The 23,304-nt window shown below is 40.7% G+C and overlaps 3 protein-coding genes across 4 annotated transcripts in view; 2 read left to right on the top strand and 1 right to left on the bottom strand.

The window, feature by feature from the left end:
- Positions 1-23,304, bottom strand: part of LOC146989783 (saccharopine dehydrogenase-like oxidoreductase) — a 126,413-nt gene that overhangs the window by 16,418 nt on the left and 86,691 nt on the right. The window lies entirely within an intron of this gene.
- Positions 72-17,061, top strand: cnsta (consortin, connexin sorting protein a). Its single transcript, XM_085763859.1, has 13 exons — positions 72-215; positions 3,841-3,929; positions 4,238-4,600; positions 5,904-6,568; positions 8,885-8,915; positions 10,001-10,087; positions 10,805-10,886; positions 11,807-11,828; positions 12,131-12,194; positions 13,313-13,887; positions 14,299-14,469; positions 15,648-15,801; positions 15,995-17,061. Exons 2-13 carry the CDS (start codon positions 3,917-3,919, stop codon positions 16,201-16,203), a joined length of 2,436 nt encoding a protein of 811 aa, XP_085619985.1. The 5' UTR covers positions 72-215; positions 3,841-3,916; the 3' UTR covers positions 16,204-17,061.
- The window catches only part of smyd3 (SET and MYND domain containing 3), a 69,084-nt gene continuing 65,643 nt past the window's right edge, over positions 19,864-23,304 (top strand). Inside the window, exon 1 of one of the 2 annotated variants that reach the window (XM_085763873.1) lies at positions 19,864-20,086. In XM_085763873.1, coding sequence (XP_085619999.1) covers positions 19,926-20,086 — 161 coding nt within the window. In that variant the 5' untranslated portion in view covers positions 19,864-19,925. The remainder of the gene's footprint in view (positions 20,087-23,304) is intronic. The other variant, XM_085763882.1, reaches the window with a different exon arrangement.

Raw genomic sequence — 23,304 nt, forward strand, 5'->3', positions numbered from 1 at the left:
GTAGTGGCAGCGGCAGCGGCAGCGGCAGCAGTAGTAGCAGCAGGCGGGCTGGAGCGGCAGGAGCAGCGGCGGCGGCGGCGGCAGGCCTGGTGACAGCGGTAGCAACGACCCCTGGCTGTCTGTCGGTGACACATACAAGTCATTAAAACAACATCCACAGCAAGGTGTCTGATGCCCGAGCTTTTACCGCCCTGCTCCATGCAACACTTCCACCCGTAAGTATCGTTTTATTTTTCCATCGAGCAGGACTCGTAAAAGCTCCAGTAATATGAAAGCTATCACATTTACCTAAAGCTACCGTCGCTGTGTGTGTGTGTGTGTGGTTTTAAACGTTTTCTCCTCGGCACATTGCCCAGATGTTTCTCGGCTAGCTCACGTTAGCTAGTAGCACCAGTGACATACTGTAACGTTTACACTACTGCTGCTGCTGCTGCTGCTGCTGTTGTCGCCGCAGTTGTTTGACGGTTAGGTGTTGTTGTTGTTGTTCATATAACGTCGGTTTATCGTCAACTGTCCAGGTGTTAGCTTGACTCTGCCCGGACGTTTTTTTTATGAAGATTTGACGGAAAACGGTGCAAGCGCCGCTGTCAAGTAGGGTAAATGTAACAGCAGCACTGCGCTTCTTGAACCGTACAGGTAGCGAGCAAGCTAATCCTTCAAAAAAAAAAAAAAAGTATTACAGTCGACGTGAATTTGGCTTGTTATTAGCTTCTTTTAATATTATTATTGGACACAAAAATGTAGCTTGTTGGTCAATGGGACAACTGATGTTACCAAGCAACTGACGTCAGCGGAATCAGTGTCAGTTTTATCACAAGAGGAAACTGACAGCCGCAGTGAGTCTGCCGCCTTCATAATCATTTGCCTGTGTTTTGACTTTATGGAGTCGATGACTTGCCAACAGGGCCGTTGTATAGGTAAGGGGAGAAAGGTGATGATAACTCTAGGGGCCCAGCGCCCAGTGTGGCCCATAAAAAACCCCAGTAGTCTAATCTTTGTATGACTGATTTATTCTGCGTAAGACCCTGACTAATACTCATAGTACACTGTAAAAACTCAACATCTTTCCAAGAATATTTGTCTTATTTCTTGTCCAAATGTCTCATTTCTAGTCAAAACTAATCTCTTTCCACTTAAAATAAGACTCATCACCTAAAAAATTAACTTGTTTTTAGATAATTTTCACTTAAATTCACAATAAATAGAAAAATCTGCCAGTGAAAGTAAGTTTTTTGTGCTTGTAATGAGGAAGAAAAACTTGTTTCACTATCAGATTTTTTCTAGTTATTCCAAGTGAAAATCTGCTTGAAAGAAGTAAAAAGTGTCTAAAAACAAGCTACTTTTAATATGATGTGTCTTATTTTAAGTATAATGAGATTTGTTTTGACTAGAAATGACATTTTGACTAGAAATAAGACAAATATTCTTGGTAAGATACTTGAGTTTTTGCAGTGTAATGCTGCATTAGCATCAAAACAAAGAAGGCTAAATAAAAAATGATAATACATACATAGTCTAAGAAAAAAAGTGGAAAAGTTAGGGGGAGGGGCCCACTTTAGTATTCTTTAAGGGGGCCCAGAATTCCTAGCAACGGCCCTGCTTGCCAAGGTAATGTTACATATAATACGGACATAACATTGATCAAACTTTATTAGTTAGACATTGTATTAGTATAGAAGGAGACTTTCTGGTCTGAACTGATGATGTCCATTGATTAATAACGCCCCACCTCTCTGAATGACTTACGATACGACTGCTGCACATATTATTTTCACGTCTTGTTTGCAAACTTGACAGATTTCTTATGTGATTTTGGGGGATTTATAGCTACAGTGTCTGAATGTACAGTAAACGTGACCTGACCGTGTGCCTCGTCATCACACAGCACGAGTGCATGTGTCAGTAATAAGGTTTCATGTTGGTTTAAGACATGACCCTGTCTGTCTCAGGTCTCAGCAGTGGCCTCTCACAGGACAGGGTCTGTTTCTTCCACCTTTGTGTTTGTCCTTTTGGCTGAATTCCCTTCTTCGTTTGTCCCCTCTCTTGTGTTTCATTATTCATGCCCCCTCTGGAGGAGGAGGGCACAGACAAACAGAGGAGAAGATAGATGGCTGTGTGGGTAGACGGCTCTGTGGGAAAGGAAAATTAAACTGTAGTTTAAAATAGAAAACAATAGAAAGTATAATAAAGATGTCAGAGATGTGCAGTGACATCTGTGTGTCTGTGTAATCATGAGTTTGTTCTTGCATAAGCCTTAATGTCAAGGGTGTTTTTCATCATGTGGGACCATTGTAACTTCCAGGGGGACATTCAGCTTGGTGTAATTGGACTCCAAAACAGCCTCTGATTGTATACGTGTTTATAGTTAGATCTCAGAGCCACATTAACAGGGTGCAGGCTCACCCAAAGCGAATCTTGCTTCCCAGTAGGGTATAGCATTGAGAAAGTGTTGTTAAAACATTATAGGGCTTATGCAATCTAAAAGCAAGATAGTAATGTATTCCCTCACGCCCCCCCATGGAGACTGTTGGCCTCAGGGCTCAGGAACACTTGATATCAGTAAACATCAATAATGGCTTCAGTAGACAAATAACCAAAATTTGTGTTTTGCCCTTGCTTGTTTCTCTCCCACTTCTAAATGTTTGGTCAGAGCCTCACACAGGGCAACACAATGTTACAGGAAGAACAATTAGCAGAGTGCTGCAGGAAACTAGGACTGCCTTATTCCTCTGATAGAGGCCGTCATTAACTGGGTTGTGTTTGTAGGATTAAAATTTTAGAAACTTGAGAAGTTGTGGCTTCAAAATTACGCTAAAAGTTGAAAAAAAAAAGTTTTCTATGCTAAATCAGTGTTGGCATTGGATATGGTCGTGCATATTATGGTACCAGAGTGTTTGAAGGGTAGTTCTTTGTGCCCTAAGTGTGACAGTTGAAACTGCAACGTCATTTTGACTGTAGACTGCAATATGCCAGTTGCACGTGTTTAATAACCAGAAGTGTTTGAAGTTAAGGTGTTATTGTTTAAAATAGATATTGATTGAGAGGCCCAAAAACTGACTGGAAGGAGTTTGCATGTGGTACAGATAGACAGAAAAGTTAAGGCACTGGCTGTGGTCTTATTGGCAAGATATGCAATTAATTAATCACAACATGACATATTAACTACATAAAAAACAGGTTTTGCATCCATCAGTTTGTATTCAGTTTGTTGCTGAGACAACTTAAGTGTATCAATAAAATCAAAAAGCCTGTTATTGCACAATACTGACTAGTGCACTCTGATTACCAGTTTGTATACCTGCACAATCTGTTGCCAACTACAGCACACTACCCTGCAGTAAATCCTGTTTTTGAGAGGTTATTTTTCACTGTCAGAGAAGTGTTTATATAATAATCTTAAGGCCATAGCGTGTAGTGTTTGTAGTGTTGGATTTATCATTTTTCCTCTGTTTAATGTTTGTATGGTTGGGCAACGTATGATTTATTAATGACTGTTGCCTGGTGGTTTTCTCCCTTTGTTATTTTACGTTTTCTTTTGCATTCACACTAGTACTGCAGTCTCCATGTCAAAAATCCAACTGTTGTCTGCAATTTTCTATCTCAGTCAAAGTTTTCAGTTGCATCACCTGGTTTGTATTATCCTTCAAAAGTCTAATCACCATGTGCATGAATACACTTATTTAATTCCTCTGTGTGTCCAAATATTCTAGTGCATTTCAAGGCGTTGGTTGGACTATAAGGAAACACATTCTTTTAAAAAAAAATCTCTATAAGCCCTTGAGGTGGTTTGACAGCTTGGGAATGATGTTAAACTTGTTTCGTATCTGTGTTTCGTCTCAGGCTTGAAGAAGGGCTTTTTAACAGGCAGCGCTGACCTTCAGGGTTGAGAGGTCAGACATTGTGAGGGTGGAGCCCAATGGATCATGGTGGTGAGTGATTAACTTTTTGTAAAATATAACACAAAGTATAATCTCAATGTGTTAAAGAACAGTGACCTCAACACCACATTATAAACACTGACTGGATTGTGAAAGTTAAGCTGTTGAGAAGGAGAAAGGCAGTTTTTTTGTGCTGTGTTTGCTTTGTCTCAAGTTACAATTCATCTACTTCATCATCTGTAAATATGGGTTCTGGTGAAATGACACTCATACTGTACAGAGAGTCTGCTTCATTTCTTTCTTAGACCTGTATTATAATTTCAATCAATTTATTTTATTACCTTTTTTAAACTCTCCAGGTCAGTTTGAGAGTGAAGGCAGCGTAATGTCACATGTTCCTGCTTGTGATAACCTCCCAAACCCCGAAACTCTCACTGCCCAAACTCGAAACCTCAATGAGACCAACTCAAGTCTTTCTCCTTCACAAAATGAAGAGGGGGGAGGGTGCAGGCTCACCCAAAAAACCCACAGCAACAACAATGGACATGAGGAGGAAGAGCAGGAGGGGAAGAAGGAGGACACAGGACGAGGCAGAGAGGAGGATGAAGAGGAAGACATTGATGAGGTGATGAAAGAAGAAGAAGAATCAGAGGAATTAAGTGGTCTAGTACGCTGCCAGTCTCCAGACACTCCTATGACTGATTCTTCGTATTCAGAAACTGGTAAGAAGCAAACGTACCTTAATACTTAAAGAAAACTTGAAACGACACTGTGTGATGTATATGTCCATATAATAAAAAATCATTTTATGAATGTACTTAATCACATAACATTGCTTACATATTTTTCTTTTTCTTTTCTTTTTTTTTTTACTGTACAATGTGACATAATTCACATGTCATTTAAAGTTAAACACCAAACAAGCTAATCCTTAAATAGTTTGCCTGGATTACGAGATTAGGCATCTTTATTTTCACAAATATTGACTAAATATTAATCCAGCAATTTAGTTTTCACTGATTCACTGTGATTTGTCAGGAAACAATGGTGAAGGGGTAACACCGCAGTCAGAGTCTGGCTCAGTGGCTGCTATAGTGAATAGTAATGTAATGTAATTATAATGTAATTGTAATGCTCTTTGTGTGTGTGTTTTTAAGCGATCAACATTTTAGATTAAGGTCATGGGTGGCTGACTCATGTATCTAATCACATGACCAAAAAAGTGGATGGGATGGATGGAGGCTGTTGTGTGGACTAAAAGATGAATTGAAATGAATTTTGGGAGAGAAATTATAGGAAACAAAGCAAAGGAGTAATAGAGTAGACAACACAAAGACACACATTGGTACTACCAAAATATTGTATTTATAACATTGTGAGTTTTTGCTGAAACCAAACAAAATCATCTTAGAGCTCACACATTTGAGAAAAAAAACAACAACTAATGTCTGACCCCAACTGGTTTGGCCCCTTAATCCTTTATTCACACAATGCCACTAATTTGAAGACAGTAGTTCTGTTTCATTACCAACACCGCCCTCTTTTCTACATGATTGGCAATTGTAATACAGTCATGTAGAGAAGACGGTTGCAGTACCCTTACCTGGGGCTAAACTGATAAGGTCTGGGGTCCCTTCTGGCCCCTGGTAAATTGACACTTAGGTGTTAAACTGCAAGGCCTATAAATGCAAATATCTTTTGTTCCTATTATCGTTTGATCCATGTGTTATCCCGTTTGACTTCATGTAACCCCCAGTTGACCATCCACTTTTCCTCGACTGTTTAGTTGTCCCACTACCCTTCATTCTGGGTCAGTCTATTACCTCAGACCCTCTCAGCAGGCTTAAACTTTACAACTATTCACTAGAGCAAATTTACTTAAACAGTCTCCACACTTTTGCAGACTTTAAAACATGCTTGGTTCAGTATGTTTGTGAGTCATCCTGTTTCAACAGGTTTACTGCACCCTTGTCATTCTCTGTTTTCTCATCTCTTTTTTGTTTGTCACCGTTTTCCCCTCTATAGGCAGTTTGTTGGAGACTCCTTATCCTTTCAGCCCTGGGACCAGTCCAGAGCCTACTTCTCCTGTCATTCCAGTGATCAGTTCGGAAACTGTGTATCCAATCAGTCCAGCGGAGTTCAGCCAGAGTGATGTCAAAGTGGACTCTCATATGTCCAACACTGGATCAGCTGCCTTCACCACAGGGCCTATAGATTCTGCTACACTAACTGTAACCTCAGACTTACGGTCCACCAGCCCCACTGGACCTTCATGTATCACAGAAGCTACAGACAGGATAGCAAAAAATACTGACTCCACTACAGAACGTCTTACCTCATCTACACAACCTGTCTCCAACAGTGGGCTCGCAGGACCTCTCAGCTCAACTGCAGAGACATTTACAGTAACAAGGCTCAACACTTCAGTTGCTGTCACTCCTGTGAGTGCAACAACAGGATCCCTCGTCTCTACCACAGGGCCTGCGACGACTGGTACACAATCCACTTCCACCACCACAGGGCCTATAACTTCAAACTGGGAACATATTACTTCGATGCCAGTGCCCACTTCCTCCTCAGTCTCCACCTGTGCCACTGGTCCTACTCCAAAGCCGGCTCTTCTGCAGGAGTCTCTTGAGCAGTTAGCACAAAGAGGAGATGACACTCACCTTCCACATTACCTTCACCAGGTAACCACCCTGTCTTATATATATGGCATATGACAGAAACTTTGAGCTGTGTTTCCCCACTCTTCTCTGTTTGTTGGTGTGTTGTTGGTTTTTTTTGTCTCTTTAAACACTTGAGCTCACAGTAGTTATTAAATCACCATCACCCACTCAACCCCATAATCTAGGTGGCACTTTGTACCTTTAGGCATGGGTGTCTTCAGTGCCTGTGCACACAAACACTCACATGCACACATTAGGGAGTACACACATAGAGCAAGCCACATGCACAGTTCATAAAAACCACGCTCTGCGCTCTCTGTGCTCATTGCTCTCTCACGCAGAGACCTGCATGACTGAACATGCATTTTAATAGGGTGTGCAAATATTTCTGTCAGTTAGATTTATAAATGGCGCACCTGAGCTATGCTTACTTCCAGGCAAACAGGTGTGTGTGAGTGAAAGAGAAAGGGAGAGGTGAGCTATATTTAATCATTAATTAGGCAGTTACACCAGTCATTTATTTCTCTTTTTATACCATGATACATATGATACATGACTGTATGTTAACAGATTAACAGATTAACACATATTTTTTGGAAATATTTTACAATAAATTCTAATTATATATTACTATATTACTCCATTATGGCAATGGTAGTATGTGTTGAAAATGTTTCTACGAAGGAGCTCTCTGTTGATAGTAAACCGGTCGCCATATTGGAGTTTCAGCTTCTTCCCTTGACAGACGCTGCAGAGGAGCAGCTCAGTGAAACAGAATGCAAGGAGTTGTACACACATTCCCAAAGTCCACATATTAGCCCTCCAGACTTTAACGCACACACACACACACACACACACACACACACACACACACACACACACACAAACAAACACACACACACACACACACTGACCTTTAAATGACAGATTAAAAACAATATGAAAAAGTAAAAGCCAGTGAAAAACTGTAGCGGGTCGCACATGCTGGAAGCCACCAGCACACCTCAGTTGGAGGTCGCATTAAAGATTAACATCCCAATAGTTTATACCCTATATCTGGGTTTCATCCTCTCAACTAGTAACTACTCACAGTGATGACTGTGTTCATGCACGCCACTATTTGTGTTTCTATGTTTGTACCTGGAAGTGACATGACAAATTTAAGTGATAGGTCATTGAGAAAGCTCTTACACGACATTTATAGGCATCACCACAATGACAATAGTGAATATGTTGCATTATGCTCTCCTGTATTAACATTAGGAGTTTGTTTAAAAAATGGAATTGAATTGTTGAATTTGTTTTTCTCTGCAACATTGTCTGATCCCGGTCTTCTGAGGTCCAAAAAGCTTAAACAAAATAAACACATTACATGTAGTTTAATCAACTATTGAGTTCACATAATGTGGCAAAATCATAGACATTCTCAACAATATTGGAGGGTACAGGGGAAAATAAAATTTTCTAAGTGGTGTGATGGTCTTAGTTAGTTAGTTGCATTTTTTGTGAGGAAAAATAAATATATCTGAATCTTAAAATGGGACTTTGCTTTTCGTGGATATGTGGGTCACATCTGTGATGTAACTGATGGGCAGAAGAGAAAACAAACTCTTCTCCCCAACTTTATCTGGACCATGTCAGTACAGCACTTACCTAGAGAGGTCATTCAGACGTCACAGCACCCCTCACTTCATTAGCAATGCAGGAGCCTCATGTGCCCTCCCTCCCTCCCTCCCTCTCTCTCTCTCTCTCTCTCTCTCTCTCTCTCTCTCTCTCTCTCTCTCTCTCTCTCTCTCTCTCTCTCTATGCCTCCCTCCCTCCCTCTCTTTCACACACACACTTCTCTTGTTCTGTGATCAGCTGAGCAGCATGACAGGGACTCTTGCTGAAGAAAGGTAGAGTGTCGACCGCGGCGTATCATTTTTCTGTCCGTCTTTCTTTTCACTCTCATTTTCAAGAAGCCTCCTAAATGCAGTGGACTTACCTAACTGTTGCATTATGTATCTGAGATTGGATTATGAACTTCTTGCAGCTGTAGCAGTGCAGTCACTGTATCACAGCTTTGTATCGTGTGGTGTTTTGATGCTCTGTATTGCTGCACTGTCTTCCTGTTTTCCAGTCTTTGTCAGATCATTTCTTTATTTTACTGATCCTGTGTCCCTCTCAGGACCCACTGCACATGGGGAACTGTCTCAGTCTGGTTTTAAGCCCCTCTTTAGTCATAGTTCCCCTGATGGCTTTTGTGACATAACTGATGTGATAAAAATACACACTTTTTGAGTAGAGATGACATAATGCAATTTTATTTGAGTTTATAATCTCTCTGTCTCTTTGCAGATTGCCGAGGCCTTTGTCCTTCAGGAAGACTGTATCCTTATCACCCTGTGTGTGTGTGTGTGTGTGTGTGAGAGAGAGAGAGAGTGTCTCAGGGGGAAGTTCTTACTTTAATTTGTGCAAAGAGTGTCATGCACTTAAGGTCCTGTACGTTCACCTTGCTGCTTGTCTGTACACGTACTTCTCTTTTTGAGGTATTTACCGTTGTTGTGTGTGTTTTTTTTAATCTGTATTATTTCACGCAAAAAGAGAATAGGATTATTTCTGTTCAATAGATTGAGGAAAAGAGTGGGAAAGAGGAGGAGAGAGAATTAAGGAGGAGACACACAAAACGAGATACTCTCATTAAAAGGCACTCGAGAACATACAGTCTCAAAGACAAAGTGTAAAACACAGAAGGAGGAGGGGACAAGGATGCATGAACGGGAAGGGGAAAGGCAGCAGAGCAAGTATGAGAAAGACTGACATTTGACTGGTTTAATAGCAGGGAAGAGAATAAGTGGGCGGGAAGAAATTAAAGATTTTAAAGAGAAGAGAAAGCTAGCTTAGCAATGTAATGCATGTATTGAGACTTAGTTAGAAAGAGAGAGAGAGGAAGCAAGCATTGAGCCGTTTCAAAGAAGGATTGTGTTTTGGCTGCTCATATCCATAAACATGAGACACTGCATCCTGGAGCGCTCTCTCCCTCTATCTCTTTTGGGCTCACTAGCTTTAATCCACTCCCCCTTATTTTGTCTCCCTTTGTCTATTTTTTCAGTCTCAACATTTTTATTATTGTTGAATTTTTCTTTGAGTGATTCATCTGTGTATTCAGCTCTTGTGAGCTTGATATTTTAGCAACACCAGATTTGGCACAAATGTTCATTTGGACTGAAAGATTTTAATTATGCGGTTAAAGCTGAAGATCTTTTGAGACCCATCAAATCGACTTTATGAGTTCGACCACTAATGTTGTATAATAATGTCAAAAGAAGCTGTGTTGACATTTTGTGTCCGAAAGGTCAAGGCTTCACTTAACAATTTCAAGGCAAACTGTTGAAAGGCCCTCTTGTAATGTGTAGTTTGTGCTTGCATGTGTGTGTTTATTCATTTACATACTCCTTAACCAGTGATGTACAGACCAACGGGCATTATGCTGCATCCAACTAGAGAGACTCTATCACCAGAGAGTTTTGGACAACCTGAATAAACTACAGGAGCAGTGGGGTAACACACATTACACGCATCACAGCACACTTTCACAAATGGAGTGTATACTTTGTAACAAAACACTTACGGTAATATTCATAATATAAATTCAGTATGATAAGTATGTATGTTTTTAATCCCCTCTCTTAACCAGCAGGATTTAAGCTAACAATCCAAGTAGAAACTATTCACCTGAATTTAGCGGTTACAGTACTTTACATATTACTTAAAGCAGATGGAGTTAGCAGTCCCTGCCCTCGTCCCTACGTCACCACATTCATGCGCATACCTTGGCTGCACACACAGAGAGGACCGCCCCTTTATGCCGTTCTCTCTCCTCATTGGATAAAGGTTGTAGGATACAAGGAAAGTTTTCTCCTCGGCTTACAGCAGAGCAGAGTGACTGACAGACCCGTGTTTCAGACCAAACACTCTACTATATGAGTGATTGCTGTTGGAAGATATAACTATTTAAGACTTATATTAACACAAACATTCCGCTTACTTCTGCTTTAAAGTAACCATTGTCATTGACATCAAGTAACTTCTACTATATAATAAATATAATAGTAATACTGCAGCCTCTGTGGCTCTTCTATCGGACTATTCTATTGGTTTCAGGGATCATATAATGCAAATCCCATCAGGAAACATTTAGGCTCTTAGAGGGTTCCTCACAGTTATAGCCACGGTCGTAACAGTCTCTGTCTCTCTGTGTCTCTCCATCTCTCTCAGAGACTCAGTGTAACATGACTTCCTCCGACTTGGCAACTCAACATCTGGATACTCTTAAACACATCTGCCAGACTCACAGTCGGTCAGTCTGCGTTTGTGTCTGTCTGTACTTTTGCATGTACTTTCCCTTTTTTGTTGTTTGTATTTGTTGCTACCAAATACACTCACAAACCCGCAAATTCTGAAAGGCATTGGTGAAAAGCACAAGATTCCTTTGTAATGTGCTTTTGTATTGTTCTGTTGCAATCAAATTGACTTTAAAATAGTTTGGGTGTGTTCTAAACCACATACCAGTCCAGCATTTTGGGAAGCATGATCTTTTCCTGTCTTAACTAGAGTGGGACAAAGAACCAATATCATTTTTATTACATACATGAAATACTTTAAGAAATTGCAATTTGTTTAATATGCAGTTAAACAATCCAACATTTTAAAAAGCAGTGTTAAAGTTTTTTCCTAACTGTTTAATTTTTCTGCTCATGGAAGCTCTGTGTAATACGTGTCTGTTGTCAGACAAGGGAAATTCATTCATTCATTTATTCAAATGAGGCCCACCTCCTCCTTAGGCATTATACCTGCCAGAGACACAAACTTTTACATCATACATACCTGCACATTCTTTATGATCCAGACGGGTGGCAAGTTTGCATCACTGTGTATGTGTCTGTTTATATGACTGAGCATGCACTGTATATCTTTGTGTGTGTTGAGCACTGCACTGATAGATAAAACATATGGCCCTCTGCTGCCGGTGCACTTTCAGACACTTGAGCTATCACACTTCTTGGGTTTCACCCTGCTTCGTACACACACACACACACACACACACACACACACACACACGCACACACACACATACACGTTGTAATAGCCAGGGAAATGTGTTGGGGCTAATTTTAGATTGGGAGAGTAGAGAACGGTCACCCATCTTTCACGTCTTCATTTACTAAAAACCAAGAACAGACCTCTCACTCTGTCTGTCTTTCTCCCTTCTGTTCATAGACCAGGTGCAAGAGATGCTGTGGTAAGATATTCAGCTTTCATCATTTAGTGTGTGTGTGTTTGCGAGACAGAGAAAGAATGTGCATGCATGTAGACATAAGATTAGGCAAAGTGATTTTGAGGTTTGCATCTCACTTATGTCATATTAACATGTTACATGACAAATACCGGTATCTATTTTAAGTATCCATGTTGTACATCTAATGTCTAAATGGCTGCTTTTCATGTTCTCTAGTAATGCCTCACTTACACATTACTAATCTATATAGTGTAAAAACATTTTGTGATGTAGAATTATATGTCTGTATTTGTGTTGATGTACAGTGTGGACCTCTGGACTTTTTGAGGCCTACATTTGAAGGTGGTTCACTGTCTTCATATTCATCAGGTAAGTGAGTGAGTGTATTTATGTCAGTGAGTGTGAGTACTGTTGGTGGTTTTACATGTCCACTACATTAATATTCATTCACTAGCTTTTCAGAGCTTTCAGCTAAAAGAAAAGACTCAGTTGAAAGATTTGCAGCAATCTAATAGTCGAACCTCAGGCCATAAATAACTGGTAAAAACAAACAAACAATGGTTTGTGCTGATGTTAGCCATGAAGTAAGTCATGCACATTTTAATCTCTGGGCATTTTGTATGTCCTCAGTGATAGTTAGTGATCAGACATTAAAGCAGAAGTAAGCGATCCGGTCGTTTTGGCTAACTTCTTGTCAGCCGATGGAGTTAGCAGTCCCCGCCCTCGTCATGGATCTATTGGTCCTCGTCCCTACGTCACCACATTCACGCGCATCCCTTGGCTGCACACACAGAGCCGTTCTCTCTCCTCATTGGATAAAGGTTGTAGGATACAAGGAAAGTTTTCTCCTCGGCTTACAGCAGAGCAGAGTGACTGACAGACCCGTGTTTCGGACCAATCACTCTATGTAAGTGATTGCCGTAGGAAGATATAACTATTTAAGACTTATATTAACACAAATATTCCGCTTACTTCTGCTTTAAGGATAATTCATGTTCATTTCACACTGTGTGTCATGTGTGTATGCTAATTGATTGTCCAAGGAGAGAGTGATGCTTTCTTTTTCCAGTTGGTCGTTCCTCTAATAGGAAAATCTTACATGCTCCATGCTCATGTTTCAGTGGGTACATGGAAAATCAGATGGCAGCTCTCATTGCATTGTACTCTTAAGTAGTGTAACTGTGAAAATGTGTATTTTTAACGTTTTATCTCTGTTGAATATCACATTGGCCACTGTGTGTTTATATGTGAGAGGAGTTTTTCCTGCTTGTAGTTAGAAAATCATTGCAAGTGCAGAGCTTTTTTTTAAGGTTTTGAGGACATGAAGTAGAAAAGAAAAGCCTGCGTTGACTGATCACTTTTACCCTCGTCTTACATGCAGCAGTTTTAATTTTGTTGTTTTTGCTGTATGTCCTTCTTACATCTACCTCGATTTCTACCAAAACTCACTCTCTTCCTCTACTCTGTTTCCTTTTTTTTTCATCTAGCCTCTCAGGTTTACGGAGGGATAGAAGAGCAGAGAGCCGAAGACTCCTCCCGCTCTCAGGACAGCGATCCAGTCATACCCTCCATTAATTTGGCTGATAGGCTGCATTCCCCTGGGACCGTAGAAAAGGGCAGGGATGACCCAGACAAGGAATTAGATGTGAGAGATGGTTTCCATGGATCTCAGCTGACTGACAAGCAGGCTAGCAACAGAGAGGGAGGAGAGGCAGAGGGAGGGGTAGGACACACCATCTCGGCCATAGGAAATGATCTGCACCCCCCTACAGCTGGTGAAATGGATCGGTCCAAGCCTGCAGAGCAGCAGGGAGGAGATTTAGGTCCAGCAGAGGAAAAGGAGGCAAAAGGGAAAGAAGAGGCAAGGGACGTGGAGGAGGCGACGGAAGCGTTACAGATGGATGATGAGGGAGAGGAAGAAGAGGAGGAGAACCCGCAGAAAACAGGCTCTGCTTTCTGTCAGAAAGCTCTGCCCGTGGAGACTCTGGTCAGTGGGGCAGAGGTGGGGGCACAACAGCATCAGGAAGCCCTGGCTGAGGAGAAACTACAGGAGGAGACACAGGTATTTATCCAAATGTGTTGGCTACTTAATATACTCAGAATTTAGTTTTGGAATTTCAAATTAAAATCTGTAAAATAGATGTTTAAAGTCATCTCAGTTACTTTATCTGTGAGGTCCCAATTTGTTTACTTCAAGCTCACTCATCAGTTAAACTGTGACACCACTATCACGATCAGTCTCATACTAATTTTCCTCTGTTGATGAGTTTTGCATTGCTCTAGGTTTCTTAATTCATGGTGGCTGTTGCAGCTCATGCTAACTGTTAACTTCCTGTATTTTTACTAGTAAGGAAACATTGCTGGAAACTGTTTAACTTCCTCTATTCCAAATTAGAAGCCACCAGAGTTGGATTATTGTCTTCACAACTGGATGTTTATATTTAAGTTATAACCGCATTCGTTGTCACTGCAGGAGAGCGCCGAAACCTGCCTGAACCAGGAGGCCTACCTTCCTCAGGAGGCTCAGCAGTACGAGCATGAGGAGGAAGAGGAGGAGGAGGAGGAGTATGAAGTAGAGCAAGCTGATATCTTTAGAGAAGCTGCCTCACTGGACGACATGGCGAAACGCATCACTGTAGAGGAGGTGAGCTGCTGTGTGGATGATAAGGGAAAGTCATGTCTCATGAATTTGATTTGTTGGGTATTTTTGGCCACTTGGTGATTGATTTGCATGAATACTGATGTGTGGGTGTAGAGATTATATACACAGATAAGTATTTAACCCGGCACAGTTTGTCACATTCGGTCTTCCTTTCCACCTTGAACTCATCAACACACTGAAAGAATCACAAACAGTTCAAACTGGCTAGTTGTCAGGCGTTTCAAGGTTCCTGTTTGTCTCAAACTGCCCATCCAGACCCTTTTATAATGGACAGCACAGTGTGCTGTTGAAGCAGATGTAATGATATTACCGAGCCATTACGGTGAATCTCAGACTATGGATTTGTTTTGCAGATATGGAAGGCAACAGGACATTTATCTCCTTCATACTGAGAGTTAGACTAAGAGAAAAAGGGGAATAGAAAGTGTTGTGTCATCCACCTGCAATGTCAGCATTTAGCAGGCTTATTGTGTTGTTATTCTGATGTAATCCCTTTTAATATGGATGGATACCTGTGTCCAGTGTGGGGATAAAAATGTGTCTTTCTTAGTTTTTTGTTGTTGTTATTATTGGTGGCATCATACTTTTCTTATTTTCACAATTGAATCAAATCTTCAATGTGAAAGAGAAGAGCTGTAAAAGACATGAATGAAAGAGAAACAGCTGCAGAGAGGTGACAGACAGAAAGAGCTGGGGTACAGTGGCAACTAGAGAAGTGGCCTGTTTTTATCAAAAACAGGATGCAGAGCAGCCGGCCAAATGTTCAGTAAGCCTAGTAGCTGTAGTTAGTACTTGGAATCAGGAGGCAGCAGGTGGATGACGACATTACTATGTGATGTAACAATAAACACAAGTATTGGGAAATGTCTGCCACCAATTGACCAAAGTTCATTTGTTATTGCAATTTAGACTTTTACCACTGAGCTGAGGGTGATCAAGATCGAATGTGCAGAATTTCTATCATCTATCACTGTGAGATAGTAAATCTATGGGAGGTGGCATTGATAGTAAGGTTTAAAGTTCAGTAGTACTGATTGTGGTGACACCTGCTGGACGTCCGGAGATGATCCTTTGTCAGTGAAGATGAAAATACAAAATTGTGTTGTAAATAGAATTGTCTGCAGTTCCCAACTGGTTTCTTTCTTCTTCTTTTTTTGCAGGTGTCTCCTTCCTCTGGCCTGGTGTCCATATTGAAGAAGAGGAGTGTGCGTGTGGACAACCTGAGTGTGTCTCCCAAGTCAGAGTCCCGGCCTGACAAACCCACTGCCAAAAGACGAGTCCGCTTCAAAGTTCCTGGAGATGACTATGAGCAGGGTGTGTGTGTGTGTGTGTTTTTACTGTCAACGTTTCAGAGATACACATCTCACCATATACACTGAACTTGTGAATCAGCTCACTATAAACATACGGGGTGATGTTGACATGATTAACTGACACCAACCTACACATTTTGGCACTTCTCCAGTACACACCATTAATCTGCTCCTGTGTCCCTCTGTCTCTGTAGATGTTGGCGGTGGGGACTCCTGCCTGCTACTCTTCCTGCTTTGTCTGGTTACTGTAGTGATCAGTGTGGGTGGCACTGCCCTTTACTGTGCACTGGGAGATGCCCACTCCTCAGTCTGTCAGGACTTCTCCAGAAATGCAGACTTCTACATGGGCCAGATACAGCGTGGGTTATCTCATCTCCAACACTGGTTTGGCCCCGGGTCATAGCAGCGAACAGTCTGTCGGCATTGTGGAGCCCCAGGCCTTACTGTTCGTCACTGTAGGTTCCAGCAGTTCCTGCTACTTCCTGGGACAATGTTTTCCAAGGTAATGATGCCAGACAACTGCTACAGTCCCTGCCGGCATGTGGAGTATGCGACCATTATGCTGCCTAACTGGCTTAATGATTACATCAGATACAGTTGGTATTCGTAAGCCTGCTGTAGTGCATTTTTAATGCTCTCTAGATAAAATTCCAGGTTGCAACACTACTTTTAAAGAAAAAGCAGAAGAGGAAGAACTGACCTTTTCTCAACTCTATCCAGAAAAAATATGTAATTAAATCTCAGCTAAATCAAATATAACTGAATACAAACCTTCACTGACGCACACTGGACTCCAAGACTCAACTCAGTTAAAAATAAGATCAAGGCAGTAACATCTGCAATCCACAGAAATTGAAAAAAAAAGATATATATGATGTATAGTTTGTTAACTTGGGGTGCAGAGATGCCCTTTCCACATGCACTGCACAACTGGGATGTGGCCCAATGGGCATTTTACAAACTGCTGCAACCACTGGTGTTGCTTTTATTGTTGAATTTTTTAAGTCACAAATGACATTTTAAAATGAGCAAACCATTCTGTGGTCTTCTATTCGGATTGAATTCATTATGTCTTAATTATGTCTTAAAACTTTGAATGAATGTTTGGAGTTCATTGTTAAACTTTGCTTTGTGTCATCTGTGGGGCATTTATACAGTGTATTCATTGTCAGATAAGAGATTGAAAGAGTTATTTTTGGTATTTATCAAAAGTGAGCTGCTAACAGACAAGAGGCCCATCAAATATGTCCCACAGGGGAAAGTTATACAATTTCTTTGCATGTAGCGATCGTGATATTGAGTTATTTGTTGCATTTCCAATGAGCAGTTGCTGAAGAACTCCATATCAGCTGTACAGCTGTACTTTCCCCCTTGGACACGTTTGAGACGAGTGTCCTGTCGCTGCCCTTTTCTGTGTAACTACCAACAATGGACTTGCAGCAAGCTGACATGGCGGCCACTGAAGTGTAAAAATATCTGTTGGACTTTCAATGAGATAATTTTAGCTTTTTGTAGCATATGCAACATGTACAGGAACACACTGCACCTCTGTATATATTGTCAGAAGAATGTTTAACATGTTGCACATGAGAATGGTACAATTTTTTAAAGATATTGCAATATATCAGTACATAATTTTCTGTCGGTCCTGGACTCAACACAGCTTTTACATGATTTGATCAGAAACAAATATCCACAAACTTCTCTTCAGGTTTAGTGTGAAAGGTTCATGTCAGTGAACACTAGATAATTTAAAAAGAAGCTACCCAGATCTTAAGTATGTTGTATTTCTGCAAGATAAAACAACTACTGATGGCTGAGATATCCTGATGTTGGAAACAATAGTTATTCGGTACACTTCATTGATATTGATTGATCATTTTAAAACGTGTCAGCCCAGCTTTGTCTGTCTGTCTGCCTGTGTGTTTGCTATTTGGGGGGATTCTGGGCACCGTCTGTAGTCTGTCAGTGTTTTCAATATCTTTTTCTTTTTCTTTTGGAGAACAGGTTTTAGCAACTTTGCAACCACTTGGTCTTTTTAAAGACTCATCTGGACATTTGCCATCATTGTTAAACATATGTTTAGTGTGTTTACATTTGCTGAAAATTGAGCCCTGGTAAGATATAGAAGAAAAAAAACATTTATATGGGTGGAGAAATGATTTGCCTGTGACAGGAAAAGAAATGGTTTGGAAAAAGGTTTACACTTCACACCAGTCTTCTAACCCTGACTTCTAAACATTTGAGAACAGATTTTAGTCTTAGGGAGTCATTTTACTGCTTAACTACACCTTTTGCCCAATTAGACATCCATAGTTTTTGTGTTTTTGCAAATGCCATAAAAGGTGCCCTAGAAAAACCACATATGTTAATTGTTGGCAAATAAAGAAAGAAAGGAAAGATTCAAGTGTCTTACCTCTGTATTTTAACAGATTAGAATAAAACAGTATTATCTTATGGTGTGTAACTCAGAAACCTGGAAATTCATTATAGACATGAAGTTTTCCCAGGACATTAGGAATACAGTAGTAATAGTTGTTTTTATTTGCACACGTCCTCTGGCTGGTTCAGATGACTATGTTTCAGAAAACCTCTAATTTACTCTTTTAGATGATTTTAATTATTTATAATGCTAAGGATGTAAAGTCAGAGTGGTAAAGAAAAGGCTCCTTTGTTTTCTGAGCTGGATTGTTGTCATCATAGATCAGATTGTTTGTTCTCTTATATCACGATTGTTCTTAAAGAGGCTTTGACAGAGAATTGGATTCATTCTTTTGTAACTGACTCCTGAATACCATTGTCTGGCTCATCAATGTATGTGATTTATATCCATTTATTTTAACTCATCACATCTGTATGATGATTTGATCTGGTGAGTTTGTTGTTTGCTGTCAGTAATGTCATCTTCACACAGGGTTCATGTCTCTTCTGAAGGCACATGATATGTTTTCATTTGTTTTTCCTTATTGCTTTTTAACAGAACATCAGAAATGAATGAATGGAAATGTTCTTTGTGTGTGAGTCAGTACTGTGTACCACTGTTCTCAGCCTGATCAAAGGTGTTTTTTGAAATGTTTGCTGAATTCTTTCCACTTTGTTCTTATTGATTGTTAAAAGGAGATGAAATTTTCCCCCTGTAATGTCTCCTGTTAAAGCCATTGAAAAAAGCTGTTTGTAAGCCTCCATTCTGTCTCACCTCCTCACACCTGTTTATGCTGTTCATAGAAATAGAAGATAATGGCCCAAACCTAGCATTACTGTAAGATATTTGGAGAGTTGTGTGAAAACATTCGCTTGAGCTGAAGGTGACATGGCAAAACATCATATAGTCATATATAGAAAAAAAAACCATTTGGATTTGAGTCTCAGAGAAAAATCCCATCTGGCTTGTAGCCACACTAAAAGCTTCATCCAAAGCAGCACATGGAGTACATAATCAATAGACTAAAACTTACAGGGGCCAAGGTCACATTTTTCAAATCAAATCAATTTAGTTATAAAGCACATTTAAAAGCAACCGAGGTTGACCAAAGTGCTGTACAAAATAACTGAAGACAAATTTTGTCTTAATTTTGTCAGCTCCCCATGTGTGTCCTTTTGTCACAAAAGGACACACATGGGGAGCTGACATTTTTCATGTATGGTCATTAACAGTACATTTCCATGTATCTATGGAAGGATAAGTCTGTCCTCTCTGAAGCTGCATGGTCAAATTTGCTGGAAATTAAACCTGCCTCCTGCTATTTTCCATTTAGATTTTGGGAATCAAACCCAGAACCATCTTGCTTGACACTTCAACTGGACTGCTGGAGGTTGAGGGTCTAATGAAAAATGCTAGGCAGCATTATGTGAAATGTTGGAGCTGTTTTTTGGTACCTTCACCCATCAACATCTCAAAATATTGATAACAGAAACTGGTAATAATATTTTAGGTAAAAATTCATCCGTTGACATTTATGCAGTTTCAATGGTGATTTACTCAAACATAAAAAATAAAAAAAAGTCTAGACACGCAACTGTCTCCGACGAGGTTCTGTACGTGTATGTGACGTCACGACGCAACGCGCGTTTATTACGGATGTAAACAGTGCTCAGTTCACGTGGAGGGAAAAAACAAGACTAATCATGGCACCGAGGCTGGAGCGGTTTGTCAGTCCGGGGAAAGGTAATGGTCTGCGGGCCACAGTCCGGACGAGCAGAGGAGAGCTGGTGTACTCGGCCGAGCCGCTGGCGAGCTGCGTGTCCAACAAACTGTCCCGGCAGGTCTGCCACTGCTGCTTCACCCGGTGAGTCGGTCAGCAGACCTCCGACACACAACCTCCCTGCTCCGAAGACAGCTAATATTAATACTGGGTGCAGGCTGCTGCGGGGTTATGAGGTTTACACACACTGTGGTGAATTACAGTAGGACGTGTTTCTACGTAGCACCCTGAAAAAGTAGATACAAGTCACACCACACTCACGTCCTCTGATATTTTCACTCTGTGTTCCTCTCACTGTTTGTTTGTGTGTCTAATATTGACAGTTAATTGCACTTAACGTGTTGGTTGTGTCTCTTAATTTGCTAACGACTTGACATGAATGGTATTGTAGGCGCATCCGTGGTCACCACTAGATGGCACCGTGGCTCTGTCATGGTTTCAGAGGAGGAAAGAGGACGAGTAGGGAGGAGACTTAGTACATCTTTGAAGCTGTGTAGAAAATACAATAGCAGCAGAAGTCAAATCTGACAATAAAATCTCATAAGAGTTTCACCTCACTGACCTCACTGTGACTAGTCTCTTCTGCACAGATCCATCCCAGTAACCTGTGTAGGAAAGGATTCAAGCTCCTCATCAGAGACAGTTGTGGAAAACATCTGTATCTGTGTAGATAACAATGTAGAGAGCTGGGAAGCTGGCAAGTTCATCTTGTGGTTGCTGGATTTGGGCACAGGGGAAAAACACAATTTCAGCATCTGAAGATGAGTTCTGCTTTATTTCCCTGATTGTGAGGCTCTGTGTGTTTTATTATTTCTGCTAATTTAACACAAACAGTATGCATATTCCTATTTCTTCTTGGGTTGCTTATTTCCCCATTCGCGTTTATCTGAGAGCTGTGCAGCTAACCTGGAGCCATATAATAATCCACCATATGTTGTGCACAGAGAAGAGGGCAAACATGGTTAATTGGGGGCCCAATGCATTTTGGCCTTGAGGCCCTACAGTGTGCAGGCTGGATGATTTATTGTGTGAAGCTAGAACTTTGTTGTGCTAATTTTGTCTCGCCATTTATGCAATTTTGCTGCAGCATCTCAGGCTTTATTAAGATGTTGTGGCCTTAATACAATTTTGCATGTTCAGTAACCAGAATGTCAGTGTAACAACATTGCATTTTCTTACAATTTGCCACAATCTATATCTTATCACCGTGATACGTATAGTATAATATATACCATTATTAATTCTGTATAAAATTGTCACTCAGTGATGTAGGATTTTATTCTTATCACCCTCTTCTGTTATGTGGTAGAAATTGACAATGTGATCATTTGTTCTGTTTAACGTCATCCAGTTTGATGAGATTGTGCCGCTTTCTTTACTGTCCCCAAACTCACTTCATCAAGCTCCGCAGATGTATGTGAATTTAATGAGACTGGTGAAAGAGATCATAGCGTGCTGATTTTCTGGTGCAGCGAGTGTGAGGTGAATGAAGGGCAAATTACTATGGGCAATACACGGCATGCATATGAGCCTTGGTATAGCAAATGGAAGATGATTAATGAGATCAGCTGCAGAAAACCTCTGGGAGAATATAAAGATGAAGCTCATGTCCAGTTTTGATTTGCCCATGAAAGTAAATTATATTGGCGTCTGATCAGTTGAGCAGCAGCAGCAGCAGCACAGACTCTATAAGGGATTGTTGGTTTACTACAGTAGTTGACATGTTGGCAGTATCTGACGGTCTGAGGTCGGATCATGTTCTTTATATAAGTGAATGTACATGTTTTGTTGTGGGTTGTCTCATTTGGTTAATAGCACAGCATCCAGATCTGTAAGGTCGTTAAATCCATACTGGCCGTATACTGGGACAGATCCCAGTACAGTATAGCTTTTATTACATCACTGGGTGAACAGCATGTATCTGCTGCTGCATGTGTCGTCACCCCCAACTGCTCTGTAGGAGACTGTTGTTTTGCTGTAGCTGTTGTGTGTATTTCTTCATTCAGTTACTGGAATATGAGCTTAGTCATTTTGTCCAAGTGGAGAACAGCCAACAAATGCCCTGCAGGGATGTAAATGTAGAGAGAGGTGCAACGGCCACTACAGGAAGTAACAGCATGCTCGTAAAAGAGATTTTTTTATCTCAAGCAATTTGCCTGGTAAAATAAAGGTAAAATAAATAAATAAATAAAAGAGCAGAATTTCATTGTTTATTTTCTCCACTGTGAACGTGTTCCTTTATTTACATGTGGTATATTACACATGCAAATAAATGCACATGATGCAAATGTATAATTCAGCAACATCATGGCTATGAATGCCAGTCCTTAAAGGGATAGTTCAACATTTTGGCAAACTGCCATAATCAATAATAGTCATAGCAGTTGGTTCGTTACATTTAATAACTGTCAGGAGCAGAGCCGCAAGCTGCTCAGAGCTACGCTACGGAGGCTAATGGGATTTCTTGGTTTCCCTCATCAAACTCATCAAATACACAATCCAACAACTCCAAAACACTCTCGTGGACAAGTTGTGACCTGCACATTCACCACGCTATGAGATAATAACGGAACGTTACGAGACAGAGTTGTTTTCTAGGCTAATTCATGCAAAATGCTGATGTGCATTCCCACCAGGTGCAGTTTTTCAGCAAGCAGTCTCTGCATTTGCCTCGAAAACAACTCTGTCTCGCAACGTTCTGTTATTATCTCATAGCGTGGTGAATGTGCAGGTCACAACTTGGTCACAAGAGCGTTTCCGAGTTGTTGGATTGTGTATTTGATGAGTTTGATGAGGGAAACCAAGAAATCCCATGAGCCTCTGTAGCGCAGCTCTGAGCAGCTCGTGGCTCGGCCTTTCTAAAAATAGCTCACACCGACAAATAAAGGTAACAAACCTACTGCTAAAACTATAGGGATTATGGCAATGGGCCAATTTGCCAAAAAAATTGAACTATCCCTTTAATATTAAAGACCTGCGAAAGTATTTTTCGTCTGCCCAAAATTTACTCTTGTCTGCTTGCATCGATGTTCCCACTTCACAGTTAACTCCTAGCAGTCGAAAAGCCTTTTATTGTGGTGATATGGTTTGCAAAAGAAGCTTCTTCTCACTTAACATGGAAACTGACAAACTGTTGTTTGGTTGTTGACTTGACCCAGTCTGACATCAGCCCCCAGTTATACTCAGTCTCCGACTCCTTTATTAGCAGTTTTGGTTAAGATTATATCTGCTAAACATTAATGTGTTACCGAGCAGGTTCAGCCCTTTGTTTATGATTTTAAAGTACACATATGTGACACACA

Source organism: Trachurus japonicus, chromosome 3 (assembly GCF_045865225.1).
Source record: "Trachurus japonicus isolate A0001 chromosome 3, Traja_1.0".
Lineage (NCBI taxonomy): Eukaryota > Metazoa > Chordata > Actinopteri > Carangiformes > Carangidae > Trachurus > Trachurus japonicus.

Coding starts and splice junctions, on each gene's coding strand:
- cnsta (XM_085763859.1), top strand. Junction 10,887..11,806: donor ATCTGCCAGACTCACAGTCG/GTCAGTCTGCGT, acceptor TTCTGTTCATAG/ACCAGGTGCAAGAGATGCTG. Junction 12,195..13,312: donor ACTGTCTTCATATTCATCAG/GTAAGTGAGTGA, acceptor TTTTTCATCTAG/CCTCTCAGGTTTACGGAGGG.